The sequence below is a fragment of the Taeniopygia guttata genome, chromosome 4A, assembly GCF_048771995.1.
Source record: "Taeniopygia guttata chromosome 4A, bTaeGut7.mat, whole genome shotgun sequence".
NCBI classification, from domain to species: Eukaryota; Metazoa; Chordata; class Aves; order Passeriformes; family Estrildidae; genus Taeniopygia; species Taeniopygia guttata.
Window position 1 is genome coordinate 17509122 of NC_133029.1, and position 18125 is coordinate 17527246.

Below are 18125 nucleotides of genomic sequence, written 5' to 3' on the forward strand. Positions count from 1 at the left end.
ATTTAAAGATTAAATAAATATGTATGTTTTCTTGGCTAAAATAAGCTTTAAAAAATCCTTCACAGCTGAAAGAACCTTTAAGAACTGCTTTGTTGCCTGTATGTGGCAATGTTTCTAACTTAATCACAATGGCTAAACCATTTTGAATTTGCATTTTTTCCCCAGCTTTCAGGAAATAAAATGTTGTTCCTCGGGAAAAATACACTTTTTGTTAAGAGCAAGTGCTATCTTACAATTATCTTACAATTATTCAGTTATTACACTGACCTTTGGCCCGTGTTGGAGGTGGCAGAGGCCACTGTGAGCTCCTGGTGTGCATCAGGAAATGGAATCTGTGTCTGGAGCTGTCCAGGAGCCATCTGGGCACTCCTGCTCCAGGTGACCCTTCCTGAGCTTGGGAGGTGGACAAGTGGCTCCCCAAGGTCTGCTTAATAAAGAGTGTCTGTGCTGTATAAAGCACACTGAGCTCTGATTTTTGTCTGGGGACAGCACTTTCTAGTCTGATACAGTGAATAATTATCAAAATAGGGTTGGTTTTTTGTCTAAGACCATACTAAATCTTCAGTCCTGTGATGGTGAGTGAAAAATTAAATCTCATTTAGCAGTGATCCACCTATGGCCTGAGCTTTGGTGTGCACATTTGGAGTTTTATTGCTGCTATAAGTGTACTACAGGAGTTTTAAGGAAGCACTTGTGGGACTGATAAAAGACAAAAATTCAGGAATTTTCTCTCCCTGGGTCAGTAGGATAACCCTATAGATAATCCATTTTTGTGCAGAGCTGCATTTGCTGTGCATGACCACTGCTATCTGTTTCCTCCTCCCTTCAGATAAGGGCATTTAAGCCTTGAACATCTGATTTTCCTCCCTAAACGGAGATGTGACTGCAGCACCTCCCTCCTCCCTCACTCTCTGACTCTGCTCTTCACAAATAAAACTCCTCACAAGTGACAGTTGCCTAAAAGCTGCTTTTCACACTTGGGCACATGATCTAACTGGTCCAAGAGCTGGTGTCTGCACTGTAAGAGGAATAGCTCCAATTTAATCCAAATTTTTCAGATGTAATGCAACCATGGCATTTCTCCTTCCTAGTCTTAACGAGCACATTTATTTCCCTAAAATGATCAAGGTCTCATGAACCAAACCAGAGCTGTAGCTGCCTGTGGACAGAGGTGGAGTGAGGGGACTTGCAAGCACCATCAGCCATCACCATAGCTGAAGTGGTGATGATTTACAGCTGAGAATCTGCCCTGCAGCTCTGCTTTTGGGTGGAATGAAAACTGCATTCCCTGAGGGGGAGGGTGTGCTTGGAAGACACAGGGATGCCAGGTTAAGCTGCTTGTGCAGACATTCCAAAATCTGCAAAAAATTAAAAACCAACGTCACCCCCAATGAACATAATGGCTGAACTGTAAATACTTATGTTGTAGGACAAGGGAAAAGCAACACTGACAAACCTCAACATTATTAGAAACAGGCCCTTCTCCTGCCTTTTGAGAGTTAAGAAATGTTTCCTTAGGTTTTTCACTGACTGCACTTTTCTCTTAGTCCCTGATTAAATAAGGATGATGAAGCTCTCATAGCAATTCCTAGATATTCGGAGAAAATCTTCATCTTTAGAGGAAATTTTGTGGTGCTTTGAACACAACAGGAGCTGGAGGTCTGGCTTCCTTTAGTTTTACCCAGAATGTGGTTTTAAATCCAGAATTCCAAATCAAACACTTTGTGTTCTCTGGGAAGTGCTGTGAGGTGTGAATATTCCTATGGCTGCCAGTAGTCATTGCAAAAGATAGGAGGGAGATTATTGGGATTCCAAAGATTTCTAGGCTGGTAAATCAGGAGGGTAATTTCTCAGTGATGGCACTAGTGTTAGTGTTTAACAGAGAAATTTGTCTGAAATTAAGTGGTGAATTCAACTCAGTGTATTTATATCACATTGGGAAAATCAAAAATTAGCTCAGGCAGTGAAAGAGCTATGGAAAGAAACAGCTTGATATAAATAAGGAAAAAAGTTTACTACTCTGTCTTTGCAAGCAAGAAGTCTCTTAAAGGTCTGAACAATTTAATCACAAAGATGAAACTCACTGTGCTACAACTGGGATAAAATCATGGAATCATGGCCAAGTAAATATTCTGACTACACCCCGAGAGGCTGAGTCCTCCCAGCCAGCCAAAGGCTCTTGTCCATGGATCTGACTGAATCTGCTCTACTCTTTGTTTTGGGTTGAAGCAGAAGAGAATCCAAAATTAATTCTCATTAATTGTGCTAAGAAACTTACTGACTATTCAAACAGTGCTAGAGCTCCACATTTTCACAAGTCCTTAAGTGATTAAAGCATTTGTGTTCCTCTGGCTTTCCAATGGTTTGGGCATTTAAGTAACACAATAATATCCAAAGTGACATGCAGTTTATAAAAACATTAAAGCACATTCAGACTGGTTTATCCTGGAAATTCTCTTGAGGCTGGAAAGAAGAAATCCTCAAGATCACTTTGTATAACAGCATGTTATCCAAACATATTTTATTCATTTTAGTACTCTAATAGCCATCTGTGCAAAACAAAATCATCTACATAGAGGGAAAAGCATGGGCTTGATTGCCTGGCAGATACAGCAACTGTGATCTTGCCTAATCTTTCTTTGGAAGTCACTGATGTGGGTTTTTCAGTGTCATCACTCAAAACTGAATAAACTTATCTCACATGCTGATAACTTCATTGCTAAATGAAAATCTTTCCAAGACAAAGTTTAAAAAGTTGTTCTAGAGATAGAAGCTGCTGTTTGTTTTCAAGATGTGTAAATAAAAGCCTTTCTGGTAGTGACTGTGAATTTATGACTCTATGACACGCTGATTTGGCTGAGTCGTAAAAGTGCTTTCAGCATTCAGGAGTAAAATGAATGCTACTGTGTCACTTTTGAGGCAATAGTTTTATAGCTTAGAATTTGAATCTTCCTAAAAGAAAAATACTCTGGTTTACATGTTCTAAGGCTGATCTTTGCCAAAAAGGATGTCCAGACTAGAATTTAAAGTCTGATATGTGTCATGTTGGGACAGAGCCCTTCCATAGACTCTGACCTTCATAGGCTCAGCAAAGTTGTGTTGTGCTGGCTAGAACAAAATTTCTATAAAAAACTTATTCAAAATCCAAAATTTGATAGTCTAAGAAGCTTATCTTATGATCAGGGCTTTATGTTGTTTTACAGTTCCTCTTTTTATGTTATGAAGCGAGCTTCTAGTCCAGAATGTTGTGGGGTGGATCACAATTCCAAAGGTTTCTGTGCAAGGTGCCACTGGATATGCCTTGAGCTGTTATCCCAGGCATATTTTTGCTTGAAGCAAATAAGTGGGAGAACAGCTCAAGGTGCAGTCTGAAAAAGATGAGAAGCCTGGGAGAAGAGGATAATCTATCTAAGGATAATAATAATTATCCTTAAGAAAGTGTCTGAGATAAATGCCATGACTGGTAGATAGTGGAATCTAGGCTGAAAGCAAACCCTGCTGGAAAAGGGATGTGGAAAGGAGGAATTTGTTGCTAAAGAGGTTTATGTTCTTTAAGGTGCTGTTTAGACTTATGTTTTTTAATCTTTGTAGTCTATGCACTGCCACTGGGCAAGGGAGAAATATCTCCTTTCAGGAAAAACAAATCATCTCCCAGATTAATCTGAATTTTCACTCCAGACAATGTTTAGATGACTTGACTTTACTTTTGCCACAAAATACTCAACATAATAAAAAAAAAATAAATGTGACTTTGCTGAAATATGCCTGATACTCTTTTGTAAACAGCAAATTCCCTTCCTCAGAAAAGGCAGTGATGGAGAATTCCATCTGCATCAGTTGCCAGCCCCCTGAGACACAGCAGAAGGTCAGACTGGACAAGATCACAGCCCCTGAGCCAAAATGATGCTCATTATCAGGCAAACAAATATTTTCCTCCCCAATCAGAGCTGGACAGTCAGGAATACTGACCTGGGAATAGTTTATTCCACACTGGTCCAGTGCTGAATATGTCAGTGCTGTGAAAAAATGTGTGTGACTTTTTCCAATCTCCTTTTCTTACTGTTTTTATTCCCCATCTTAGGAAACTCATCCAAGAATTTGATAGACAAACATGTTTTGAGGAAGCAATAAAAAGCTGGAGCTGAAAAGTGGGTGGCCTTTGAGTCTGATGAGTGGCCTTACAGCCCACGTCTGAGCTCGGCCACATTAGGGTGTTTCTGGAAATGATGCCAGGGAGTTGCTCTAAGGACTGGCTTTATCCCTGGCCAAACTCTTTTATTGCATTTAATGCAAAAACATCTCCCCTGCTTTGGTGCATGGCAACATTCAGATTTTCTTTCAAATGCTGCTACTACATCGACCTGTTTTTCATGGAGCATTACCACCTCAAAATAACAGTAAATCCTTGTAAAAGCATTTTTAGTGACCCCAAAATGGTCCCTTTAGGATGGAAAACTATCACTTTTTCCCAGGAAGTTTAAACAGATACATTTTTAACTAATTAAATTGTGACTTTGGTTAATTTTTTTCCCCTCCACATTATGTCACAGTTGCTGTAGCTGTGGAATAGCTGAAAATCAAGTTTCATAGGGGTTGGAATTGCTCTGAAATATTGGTTTATATGATCAGTAGAGACACAGGCTCTCTCCAGTGTCACAGCACCATGGCAGTGGCAGGGTAACGTCTGTGCACTGCCCTTTGAAAGGACCTGAGCTCTGCTTCCAGGGGAGTTTGGACATCTGGCTGAGGGAATTTGATATTGCCTAAGGTGAATCCTGTCCTAAGAATGGCATCTCTGATTGCTGCTGCTGAGGAAAAGTCACACAGATTGTGGTACCAAGTTCAGAGAAGGGAATAGGGGAAGAAGGCAGGAGACAAAGGCTGTGTTCTGGTAAATTCAGTGAGAAACAAGGTGCTCTTCTCAAACAAGACAGCTTTTCTCTAGAGGTGTTATGGATGTGCTGCAGTTGTGTAGCATCACAAACTCAGATAGTGCAGCAAGAGGTGATCTGAGGTGGTTTGTCCTGTCTGAGTGTCCTGGGAGAGCAGCAAATCTCTCATTGCAGGCTGGGGTGATTTCTGGGCTGCAGTGGCAGAGGACTGGCAGAGCTTCAGCAAACCCTTGGTTAGGAGGTTCAGGAAGAGGTCAGCCCTGGGGCCCATCCCTGAGCCCTGCCCAGCCCTGTCAGCGTTCTGGAGAGACCCCTGCACTGCTCCAGGGGGCAGGTGAAACCCACAGACAGCCAAGAGACACACAATTCCAATTTTTTGGGCTTTTTGTTCCAAAACATTGATTCACATCCTCCCCAAACACACGTGTCCCATAGGCATGGACTGAATATTAGTCACCACTAGCCCCAAACTGAAAAAGGAAAAAACACTATAAAAATGTTTGTGATGCATTTGGTTTTGTAACAGGATTTAGCAGAGAGGGAGGAGGGGGAAGAAGCGTTTCTCAATCCCAAACAGCTGAGTTTTCTTTTACACAGAGCTGGAGCTCTGGCATGCCCTTCCCCTTGCTCCTGTGCTGCTCAGTTTCTCTTGAGGCAGCACTGGGCATTATTTCACTGTCAGGAGCTGATGCTGCTGGATGCTGGGCACAGAGTTTTCAGAGGACTTGCACATCCTAAGCTCAGGGTGTACAGACAGAAAGCTGGAGTTAAACCTGCCTTTTGTGGGTTTACAGGGTGTAACAGCACTGCCAAAATCCTGATCTCAGCAAGGGCTGTTTCAGTCAGGTCACATCCAACCCTGGGTTTTTTTGATGGAGATTTCTCTGAGAACTGCCCCCTGTGGGGACACTTCTCTTTTTTTTCCCTCCACAGGCAGATTTTTTTCCAGCAACAACAAGGTTGTAGAAGTCTTTTTGCATGCACTGGAGTATCCAGTGCAGTTGGCCTTGGTCCTTTTGCTTCCTGGGGCTAACTGCAAATGCCTTGGCACACAGCTGCTTCTATGGCCATGCCAGCACAGCTGGGGTTTATTATAGATGGATAACCCCATTTACCTCTTCAGCTCCACGACCACAGGGTGCTGTCTTTGCTGCCTTCCTTTGCATGAGGTTGGTTCAGTGTCAGCTGCAGCCAAAGCTGAATTTTTCCATCCGTGCTCAGAAAGAATTGCCTTTCCCCTGCTTCCCTACACTGCCTCTACAGGAGTTGTCTCAAGATGATGTGAGGGTGGGAGAAGGGAAGAAAACGGAAACACTTCTGAGCCCTGACAGAAATCAACCTGCTTTAAAGAATTTAAGGGCTTAAGTAGATCAATCTAATAGTGCCTGCCTCTGTAGGTCTCATGTGCAAACAAAGGTGGATTATTTGTCATGCTAGGGCTGGGTTCTTTAAAGGGTGCTGGAGAAAGTAAGCTCTAAACGCTACAGAAACCTTTGAAAATCTTAGTTGCAAACAATTACTGCTCATCTTTCTTCTTCCCTTGACTGCATCTCTGTTTTTCTCTGAGACAGTTGACAGACTCTAATCTGTTAAAAAATCATCTTTCCCTTTTCTTGGACAGCTGAGTTCCCTTTTAATGTTTTACAGTTAATATTTTTTACACTGCAGCTTCAGCTAACGCCTGTGAAATCACACAGCTAATTAATTAACCCTCTGAATGTCTTTCTCCCTATTTACAAAAATACTGCATAACTTGTGGTTCATGAATATTGGTAATACTCACACCAGGAAATGCCTGTTCAGAGCTAAGGGGAATTTTCTCCTTTAGCTAAATTACTCCAGGAGTCAATGCTTGTATCAGTGCACAATCACTTACCTGCTGTACTTTCAGTGGTGCATCTGGTCTCAAATAAAACCCATCCCTTTAAATTTTTTTTTAATTTTAGGGAATTGTGGCAGAACAACACACAAACCATTTCATGGCTCCAGTGAAATGGGTGTCTGTTGTCTCCCATGGTTCATGCTGTTTTGCAAATCTTCTGTTGTGGGGGTGCATAGCTGGTGAAATAAATTACTGGGAGCAGTCTCAAGCTATGTTGCTGGAGTCCTACAGGAATCTTCCCCATCAGAATTTTCATTGCTGATTGGATCAGGGGCTAGGAAGACACGTGTGGGAATTCTGTAGGATCCAGACTGGCATAGGATTGCAAGCCAGTTGACCAGGTTGCTCTGTTACAAATAAAGGGACCACTTCAAATCAGGAAAAAGGGGGTTTGTGAGCCACTTTATTCAGTGTCTGAATGTCAGATATTTCAAGCCTGCACAGCAAGGATGGGAGGTGACAGAACCAGACTTCTGGCATGCAAATGAAAGCCTGGCAGGACAAGGAGGGCACCAGGGCTTTCAGCAGAACCATGAGGCCCTGAAACCTCCACCCTCACTTCCAGGCTGTGCCCAGCCCAATTAGAGCTCGGCAGCTCTAATTGCAGATGTTTATTTCATTGTGTGCATGTGAGAGGGAGCTCTGCATTTGGGATGCTCCCTGCAGGCACAAATACTGCAACAACTGCTTTTATTGTGGTGGGGCATCAGAAACAGGGTGGCTGTCAGGCATTAATGGTGTGTAGTAGGATCCTGTACCTGCCTTTAAACGTTTCCTTGGACATGGGAAGATATTTCTCTCCTTCACAGCACATCCGATGCAATATGATCCTGAGAAAAAAGATTGGGGTTAAACCATTGTGTTTGCAAAGGAAGAGGTTCTGGTGGAACTCACAGCCCCAGTGCTTAGTGCTTAGGCAGCATGAGAGAGAAGGGACTGGGGCTCCTGGAGTGCCTGGATCACATCTCATGTCAGTGTCTCCTCCTTGCAATTCCTCTGATAGTAACTGGCTTGGTCCCCAACTATCCTAAATTGGGAACATTATATATCCTAACTGCTGGGAGCATTATAGAAAAATTAATTTTCTTAATTTTATATGTATTCTTTTCAATTTCTATTTTTACATGCTTGGGGCAACCGAAAACGCTTAAAGATCCTCACAAGGACTGCAGAATAATATATTGAAATAGCACATTTCTAACTTGTGTTGGGGGAATTGTGGCTTAGATAGATAAAAGTATTCCTAAGAATTTACTATATGGCATAAGTGGTGAAGATCACAGAAACCAGAAGACAGCAAAGAGCTGAACTGAGCTCTAGGCTGTGCCTCAGTGTTATTGTGTCTCATCTGAGCCACACAGTGACATATTGTAAATGCAGACAAACCCAATGGGAAGAAATGCTGATGTCTGACTCAATTCAGAAGGCTGAATTATTTCTTTATTATAACTATGCTAAAATACATTAATATACTATATAAAAGGAGGATACTAAAACTACACACTACTTTCTCTGACTCTAACTCTCACACAACTCGTGACCCTCTCTGAGAGTCCAGCCCCAGGTGGGTTGGATTGGCCACCAGGCTCAAACAATCCTCACCAGAATCCAACCAAGCAATCACCCCAGGTAAACAATTCTCCAAACACATTCCACATAGGAAAAACAAGGAGCAGAAATAGAAATTGTTTTGTCTTTCATTTCTCTCTGTGCACCTCTATGAAAAATCCTGAGAGGGAGAGAAATGTGCTTGCCACAGTGGCAGTCACCATAGAAGCTGTTACAATGGCAAGAGAATTAATGACAAAAGAAACTGAATTAGTGGCACTTTCTTACATTGTTTTTTAGCCCTGAACTCGGGAGCTCTTAGGTGGTTTAATCAGAAGAATCCTGGAGAATTTGGTGGCTCTGGTGGAGGCAGGGAGGTGATGTGTCTGAGCTCTGCTGTTCCATGTTTGCTTTGGACCCCAGCACACAGCAAATGCTGATCTCATCCATAACTTTTGGCAGTTGGCACATGCTGCTCTGTTTTTCCTCTGAGGACTTTGTGAGATGCAAGACATACTTCAATTAAAAAATGGCAGTTTAATGTGGTTATTTTTATCAAAACAAACCAAATAAGTTCTTTGTAATACACACCAGTGCTTAATTTCTTTCTAAAACTAATTAAAGTTTTGGCTTCCACTAGTGACAGAAAAGTTTGGACAGTTTTAACCCCAATGGCTCCATTTATCCTCATTTATTATTCTAACAAAATAACATTTTGAAAGGAAAAACAAACTAGAAATTATTAATGCCAGAGATGCCAGGAAATGAGATATAAAACTGAACCTAGCCCACGTGGATGTGGGATGTGTGCTACCACCACAAAAGTCAACTGATGTTCACCCCTGCAGCTGGGTGGATTTACACCTGGAGGTGCTGCTGCCATTCCATGGCAGAGCTTCCAGGGAGGCTGAATGATGCTGATGAGCATCTTGTACGTGCTCAGTTTTCCTCAGAGGCACCATTCTCTTACTCAGATTTTTGTTAAGGTCTCTTAATATGCTTTGAATTTTCTCTAAGTGCAGACACGTGAGAATTCCTGACAGGAGAGCAGTGTCATGCAATGATCAGTTGCTTGTTTTCCAAAAGGCATTGAAAATGTCAGCTGTTACTGAATGAGAAAAGTCCCATGCCAAAAGTATAATTTCCTTAAGGAGAACGGCTGCAGCTCTGTGAATTCCGCGCTGTGAGCTGATTTCAGGTGCCATTGGCTAAACCAGCCCAGGTTTTAAAGCCATCAGCTGAGCACTGAGGTGGTTCTTTTCTCTGGAAATGAGTTCATCTGGCACTGATTTGTCAGAGTCACAGCCTGTGGTCTGTAGCCATGCTTGGGTTGCAGTCTTCATCTTTAATTACCAAAGGGCAGAGAGAATCCAGAGGTAAGGAGCACAGCTCCTTCCTCTGCTGCTGATGGCAGACAGGACAGACTGCAGGAAATCTGGGGTCTCCTGCCATTTTGAGATGAGATGGAGTTATTTATTCTGCATTTCTAATGCTTGGATATAGGATAATTTCCACAGTGTTGACATTTAGGGTTATTAAACTTTGAAAGAGCAGAATTTCCTGCCACTGTGTGCTCTGCCATCTTCTCAGCCAGCCAGGAAGAGCAATGACTGGCAGGAGAGTGTGGGGAGCAGTCACTGGGTTGAGCCCTGCAGTTAGGGATGGTCCCATTACTCTTTCCTGAAGTGTTGGTGGGAGGTTCCCTCTCCATTCAGCAGGACACCTCTGCCAAGGACTTTGTGGGGACAAACACATCACTGCTGCAAAATGCACCCCTGTGGCTTTCCCATGGTCCATGAAGCAGAGAGGTTCTCCCACTAGTGCCAGGGGAAATCCAGGGAGGAGCAGGGAGACATCCCAGGAAGCTCCAGCCATGCTCTGGTGGGACTCTGCATGTGGAGAGAGGTGGAGCAGGAAAGGAGGGACAAATAATTCTAACGAGAGTTGTGAGACCCAGAGAATAAAAGGTGTGCTGCACAAAGAGCTGTTCTCTTCCTGCTGTGTGCTGAGGGGTTGGGGTCCCTGCAGTGACCCAGCTGTTGGTGAAGGAGGGTTCCCAGTGTCAGCCAAGGGAGTGGCAGTGAAGATGATGCCTGGAATGGCTACCTAGAGCAGAGGCCAGACAGAGTTAAAGCAATAAAGTGAGTATTTATTCAAGGCCTTTAACAGGCTCACCTTGGGCAGTGCAGAGCCTGGCAGAGGCCACACCCAAGGTGCACGATGGGCAGGAGTTTTTTGGGCAGATATAAGTTTGGTCTATTTGCACATCAGAGGTTCATTCTCCATTTACAGCTTCAGGTAATGAAGTCACAGTGCCTCAGTTTGCTTCCCCCCAGTTTACTTTTGTTTATACTTTTTAGGGCCTGAGGCTGTTAGGGTGTCCTTGGGTTCCAGGACTAGAGTAATTGTTTTGTCTTACCAAAATGAGAAGACAGTAGTTAACATTTTATATGAAGTGTAGAGTTATTCACTATTGCAGCACAGGATTTGAAAAATATAAAGGCTAAAATCTTAAGGCAGCATCCCCCCCTTTAGAGGCTTGACAAGGAGAAGCTCAGAGCTCAGGTGTCAGCAGCATCAATTCCTGCTGCTCTTCTTGACTGGAAGGATGCTGTGATCAGTTTGGGAGTGGAATCCAGCAATCTCCAGGAATCTCTGGTTTGCTTTGCCAGGACCTCTGTGAAGACCCCCACCTGCTTGTGGATGGAATGAGCTCCCACGACTTCCACCAGGGCAAGCTGGGGAACTGCTGGTTTGTGGCTGCGTGCTCCTGCCTGGCTTTGAGGAAAAGCCTCTGGCAGCAGGTGGGTGATGGGTGTGTGTGGTGCAGGAAATGAAGCTAATAAACCAAGCTAACCTTGGCTGGTTTTCTCCCTAGGACTAACAAGGGGTGAATTTTGGTGGATCCAAATCTTCCCTCTCTTTAACATGTTCCAGGGCATAAATTGGGAATAAACCTCAGCACAGTGCTGAACTTCCCTTGCATGGTTTCTCAGGTGATTCCAGACTGTAAGGAGCAGGAATGGGACCCCAAAAACCCAAGGAAATACGCTGGGATTTTCCGTTTCCGTTTCTGGCGCTTTGGAGAGTGGACAGAGGTGGTGGTGGATGATCTGCTGCCAACAGAGAATGGGGAGCTCATCTACTGCCGTTCCAACGTGAGGAATGAATTCTGGAGTGCTTTGCTGGAGAAAGCTTATGCTAAGTATGAGCTGGTTCAATGTCCTTCCAGTCCTCAGTGTTGTCCCTTTGTTTTGTCTTTAAATTCTATCAGACTTTCCATAGGTTTTAGTTTTGCTGCTGGTAGAGGACCTAAAAAAGACTGAGAACTCCTTTAGTCTCTGTTAAGGATGTAAATCATAAAGGAGTGCAATGCAGTCTACTTCAGCAGCCCAAATCCTTAAGGATCCCAGGAACCAGGGAAGATTGACCTGCAGTCTGCTCAGGCTTTTTTGTTCCCTTCTGTTTTGTCCTTAGTGAGACACAAACATGTTCCCTACATTCAAGCCAAATTAGAGCACTTGTTCCAGGCCCCTGTAAACTGGGAATGTTCTGTGTTGCCCCCAGGCTGGCTGGATCCTACCAAGCCCTGGATGGAGGCTGTGCTGCAGAAGCCCTGGTGGATTTCACTGGAGCAGTGGCAGAATCCATTAATTTGGAAGAGGGCAAATATGGTGAGGTTATTTCTGAGCAGATGAAGCTGTTTGAAGACTTGATGAAAGTGCATAAAAGAGGAGGGTTCATCAGCTGCTCCATTTCGGTGAGTACAGAGAGCTGGATTTTAAGCATTTATTCCAATGAAAATATTCTGGAAGAAATACCATTATTAGGATATTAAGTATGTCCTTCCTTTGCATGTTTAGAAAAGCTTTCTATGGAGAAATCTAGCAAGTGCTCCCAGCTCCAGAAGCCACTAAATACAATCACAACTGCTTGTGCTGCCACTTCACTGTGTGTCTGAAATTCTTTTTTCTGAATGGTCACAGTTGTGAATTGACCTGAGGTAAATCCACCCTAATTTACTGAGCAGATAGCAGCATTCAACTGCTTTATTTCTTAGAGAAATCTCTTCAGAGAAAACAGTTCTGGCACAGAGCTTTGGCTGTGCCAGTGCAGCCAGGGTAGCAGTGGAGCTGAGCTGAAAGGCTGAGCTCACCTGGTTATTCAGGTAATGCTATTTGTTATTGAATATACTGAATAATCTCCCCGCTGGAATTAACCTGCAGAACTTGCCTGTGCTGGCGGAGGTGAGGCTCAGGTACCTCAGTGCCCACACAGGGAGGCCATGGCCCTGAAGTTCCCTTAGTCAGTAGAGAGGGGATGGTTTCTGAGGAAGATTTACCCCTCTCAGTCCCGTGCTAGAGGGTGGATGAGTAACAGCTCCCAAGGGATGCTTGGTGCTTCACAGAGCACCTCTGGCCCTGCCCCTGGCCACAGGAGGCAAACAGCTGGACTGGAGTCCCTTTCTGTGTGAATCTGCAGTGTCAGGCCCGGGCTGGATGCTGCTGAAATCCTCACCTTGTCCACAGCTGTTATCACATCTGAAGGGCTAACAAACTGCAGTGGCGCCTGAATATTTCCTAAGAAATCGCTTTTAAATGATTTTTTAAATCACTTACTGCAAACCATTAATCCAGCAGCCCACAGAAAAGGGATCATTTTCTAGGAGCTGCAGGGTTGGCATCTAAATGCACTTCAGCATCTTCCTCCCATATCCCTGCTTCAGTTTAAGGCCTTAGCTAAGGCTGATCTTAGTTAAATCACTTAAACATTTTGCTTTAATTTCCCTATCTGTGAATGAAGAGGATTCATTCATAAATCTTGTAACTATGAAGAGAGTTGTGGAATTGTAAAGAGCAGCAGAAAATCAGCTGGTTTTGGAGATTCCTGAGAATGTTACCAGGGCCTGGCACCAAAGAGGAACACCTGGTACCTTCTGGGACACAAATGTTAACCTGAGATACAACAGGGACTGTCCCTTCCAGCAACATCAGGAAACAGCTCAGAAACAAAAGCTTCAAGGTCTTGGGGTTTTCTTTTACCGTTTTTTCATAAGGCCTGAATTTTTATTTGCAAGAATTCCATCTGATTTGCTCAGAGCAGGCCTGGTGTGAATTGGTACTGCAGACATTGTTTCCAGAATGATAGGTTGCTCCCAAATGCTAGAGCAGTTCTGTTTCTTAACAAGATTTTGGTGAGGTGATTGACTCAGTACAGGGAGCTGTATTTTAAAAAGCAAATAATTAGGAAATGGTAAAGCTTTCACTGTGTCCTGGCATTATGTTTCTGCCTTCCAAATTAAACACAAATGCTTCTAAACATTACAGAGAGGCCATTCCTAAGTTTGCCTTCATTTGTCACTTTTTGATGTAATACACACACACATAGGTGTAGAATATTTAATACCCAAGTGGCTTCATTGCTGCCTTACAAACATGTCATCACTTGCCTTGGATTACAGAATGGCCCTGAGCATCACCATTTGGAAATCTGAACCGACAGGAGATGCTTCAACAGCTCATGTGAATAAAGAAATAAATAAGTATTTCACAATGAGGTGGGAAAGGCCAGCAGTGAGCAAAGCCTGGGGGGTGATAAAGGCAGCAGGAGAAGTTACAGACTGCCGTGCTGTCAGGGACTCCTTGTTTGCTTTTAGCTGTGAAAATGCAGGGAGAGTGTTACACAGGGGATGTCAGCCAGGCTGGGAAACACTCGGGCTGAGGCTCTGGGAGCTGTTGTCAGCGAGAGGCACCGAGGGCTTGGTGACACTCTCACAGTTGCCAGCCCATCTGTCAGTTCCAATTTGATAGGAATTTCTCCTTCCCCTTTCTTTTTTTTAATGTGATTTCCTACCTTTGGGGACTGAGCACTGTTATATCAGTGCAACATTTGCCTTAGGACAAGGACCTTGTCTGTTTATACCAGTTAAATTTTGAAATACCAGTAAAAATATCTGAGGAAATACTGTGTACATTTCATACCTGTGGAAAATATTTTATTTAAGTATTATTATATTAACACTAATATATTAATGTGTAATGATTGAAATATATTCATATTTAAATATTTGCATTAGTAACACCAAGAGGCCATACCTCTTGCTCTCTCCACCACAGCCAAGGCTTGATTGAGCATTAATTAGTTAATTACAAGGTTACACACAAGGATCTGCACTGAGTCAAATCTTCCTTCCTTGATGTCCAAGGGAATGGGATTCCAGGCCCTGTGGGTGATAGGTGAGAGAGACTCAAGGGTGGCTCGGCTGGATTGAGGGAGGGTGTGAAGAATCTGGATCCAGGACCATCAAAACAACTCCAGCACTTTTGTATGGTGCTGCTTTTCTGGGTTTAGATCAGGATTTGGATGCATTAAATGAAATTGTGTTCTTTTTCTGAGCTTGACTACTTTTCTGTATTCTTAGATCAGCATCTGATCAGGCCGAGGTCAAACAGGACAATTTAGGGACAGTTTAGGGACAGCATGATCACTGCTGAAACTGGAACTCTTATGTGGAGTTTATGATGATCAAACCCCATTCCTAAAGCACCCTGCAGACCTTCCTTTTGCCACGTTAGAGAGCCCTGCCAGGAGAGAGTGAGGTACCTGACACAAATGGCTTGGAAGTTTTATTACTTGTGCCTGTGCTCTGTCATTTTTACCCACTGCCAGTAGTTCTTCCTGGGTATCATATTTATTCTAACCCATTGGATCAGCAGCTAAATTCACGAGTGCCCAGGTGAGGACACCAGTCTGGGCACAGCCATTGGTGTCCAGAAGAGCCATTTGGTAGAGATGCCAAGATTTTGGAAGGGCTGATTTTCCATCACCCTTGTGTGTACCTCTGAGGCCAGGAGGAGACAGACTGGCTGCAGCAGGCAGGGTTCCCCTGTGTTCTGGGATTGTCTGGCACTGGAATTGTCTGGCACTACCAACACCACACTGGTGAGCCCCTAGTTCTGATTGCCACTACTGTTCTTATTATGCATAGTAAAATCACTCAGGAAGAGAATGAAAACCAGATTTTTCTTGCACGTGGAGCTGTCAGGCTTCTCAGAGATGTGAGTTCTTGTGGGTCTCAGATTCAGTCAAAGAGAAAAATGGAGAGTTTCTAGCCAGGAAGAAGCCTGGGAAAGAGTTGGAAAAGAATGTAAATAATTCTTTATCTCTCTTGTTTTTCACATTGTTTATAGTTAAGTTCTATCACTGTGCGTCAAGCACTCTGCACCAATGCCATGGATTGTTTTCACTTCAGGACCAATGGAGTTGGTCCTCACGAAGCTCTGTATAAAAGAGCGGTGGATTTTGAATAAACCAGACTTTTACTCTCAGCAGCCTTCTGAGTCAGAGTCTTCTCATTCCCATCCTGCTCGACAGTGACAAGTTCTTTTTGTTTAATTGTCATTCTCCATGCCCCAGGAGTCCCCTGGCCGGCCCAGTGAAGCAGAGACAGGGATGGGGCTGATCGTGGGCCATGCCTACTCCGTGACTGCCATCAGGAAGCTGCGCCTCGGGGAGAGCCTCCTGTTCTCCTTCAAGGCAGAAAAGCTCTTCATGATCAGGCTGAGGAACCCCTGGGGCAAAAAAGAATGGCACGGTGCTTGGAGTGACAGGTAAGAGCTGCAGAGCCAGTGTCGAAGGGGTGAAGCTGTGCTGGGCACTGCAATCGTGAGTAAACACTGCTGGCACACACCCACACTCAGAGGTGGCTGGACCTCTGTGCATCTCTGCCCATTTTCCTCTGAGAAAATGAGCATGTCCTGGAGGAGTCTATGGCTCCCTGGACCTTATTTACTGCTTACATCCTTCTTCTGGCCCACTGGAACATGGGAAGAAAAATAGCTCATGAGTCAAGAGCATGAGGCTCGTTCCCAGCTTCACCACCGTGTCCGTGACTCAGTTTCTCTTCTGTCATTTCCAGCTGCTGGTGTTACTTGGAAAGACCCCTAGGTTATTGTAAATGCAGGTGAACCCAATGGGAAGAAATGCTGATGTCTGACTCAATTCAGAAGGCTGAATGATTTCTTTATTATAACTATGCTAAAATACATTAATATACTATATAAAAGGAGGATACTAAAACTACACACTACTTTCTCTGACTCTAACTCTTACACAACTCGTGACCTTCTCTGAGAGTCCAGCCCCAGGTGGGTTGGATTGGCCATCAGGCTCAAACAATCCTCACCAGAATCCAACCAAGCATCACCCCAGAGAAACAATTCTCCAACCACATTCCACATAGGAAAAACAAGGAGCAGAAATAGAAATTGTTTTCTCTTTCATTTCTCTCTGTGCACCTCTATGAAAAATCCTGAGAGGGAGAGAAATGTGCTTGCCACACCTAGGTTACAATTACCAAGTTGTTGAAACAGTCTCCAGACTAGCCAGAGGCTTTTACTTCCAGTTGTTCAGTTTGTAATAAACAGGCTTACTTGCTTTTAATCAACTGTCCTCCTTTTTTATTAAAGTTTTCTTTGTAAGCCTGTCCATAACACTGGGTATGGTAAAAGTCTTGTAGATAATTTAAGTGACTGGTGAAAAATCCTGTAGAAGTGCCATATTTGTGATTTCTTTCTAATTAACTTTCTAATGAATTTTGTTCTGGGCCATGGGCTTAGCAGGTACCTCCACAGCAAGAGAAATGATTGCTGGAGGAGATGTCTCCCATCATGGGTGATTTATACACGAAAAATATGTGACAGCTCAGCACTGGGCTCACCAGCTAGCATTTAGTATTTAGCAACTCAGTGTCCTTATCGTCAGCATATTAATTTTTTATAATCTATGCTTTAGCTAGCAAAAATCTACTCCTTTCAGAGAGATTGGTCTGGGTGAAATGCAGAGAATGCACAAAAGAGCTGCTGTGGCTTGTTCCACTGAAGCCCTTGGGGTTCTCCAGCAGCCTGGGCCTGGCAGAGCTAGCTGTTGTGTGTGTGAATCACCAGCCCCAAGCAAGATCAATCCTAAATAAACATCCATACCCTTCTGAGAAATTGCACCAAAATCATGAAACATGCAGTACACAGCACACTCCCAGGGCAATGAGATTTTTGTCTAGTAGTCACTGCCAACTACTAGATGCCAGCGCTGAGGACTCAGACAGTGGCCCATGGCTTTTGGTCTAGCAGAATTAAATTGACAATTTCCAAAAAGGTTAAGAAAATATCTGTTAGGGTGAGCAGCCTCCCTTCCCTCCTTGCAGCCACCTTCAGCTTTAGCCTGCAGGTGCTTTTGGAGGGGCAGCTGTGGCTGTGTGTGTCTGGTGTGACCCAGCAGGAGCAGGGGCTGTTTGGGTTTCAGCAGGAGGCTGCTGGAATTTGGGGTCTGTGCTGCCTCAAGGCTCTGGGCACTGGAGATTCCTCTGCAAACTGGACACCGTGCTCAGGCTCCAGCAGCTTCTGCTCAAAGGCCGCCCAGGGAAATCTCAGACCTCAGGGCTGTTTTATTAAGGTGATTAAAAGACAAAGAGAATACTCTGGTCTAAGTGAAGCGTTCAATAATCTCCCGAGGAGGAAAAGCAGGTTTCATTTGAGGGGCCTTCAGGGAATGGAGTCAATCTCCTGTGGCCTTGGAAACCAGCTGTTTAAGTGTTTAAGAGTCCTAATGGAGGGTGTGACAAAGGAAATCAATAAAATTCTGCTCTAGCTGAGCCTATTTCCTATTAATCTCTTTCTTTTTTAGTAGCTTTCAGATCAATTAATGTTTTAAAACTCCTCCTGAAAGCCTCACACTTTCATCAATATCATCTGCCCTTTCAGTACTCTGATATTCTTTTTTAAACCATGGACCAGGAGATATTTTTA

General features: G+C 43.8%; 1 protein-coding gene across 2 annotated transcripts in view; it reads left to right on the forward strand.

Moving 5' to 3' along the window:
- CAPN6 (calpain 6) overlaps positions 1-18125 on the forward strand; it is a 48594-nt gene that overhangs the window by 17500 nt on the left and 12969 nt on the right. For both annotated transcript variants that reach the window (XM_030272916.4, XM_041716221.2), the window contains exons 4-7: positions 10995-11126; positions 11319-11527; positions 11890-12082; positions 15739-15932. In XM_030272916.4, the coding sequence (XP_030128776.4) occupies positions 10995-11126; positions 11319-11527; positions 11890-12082; positions 15739-15932 (728 nt within the window). The remainder of the gene's footprint in view (positions 1-10994; positions 11127-11318; positions 11528-11889; positions 12083-15738; positions 15933-18125) is intronic.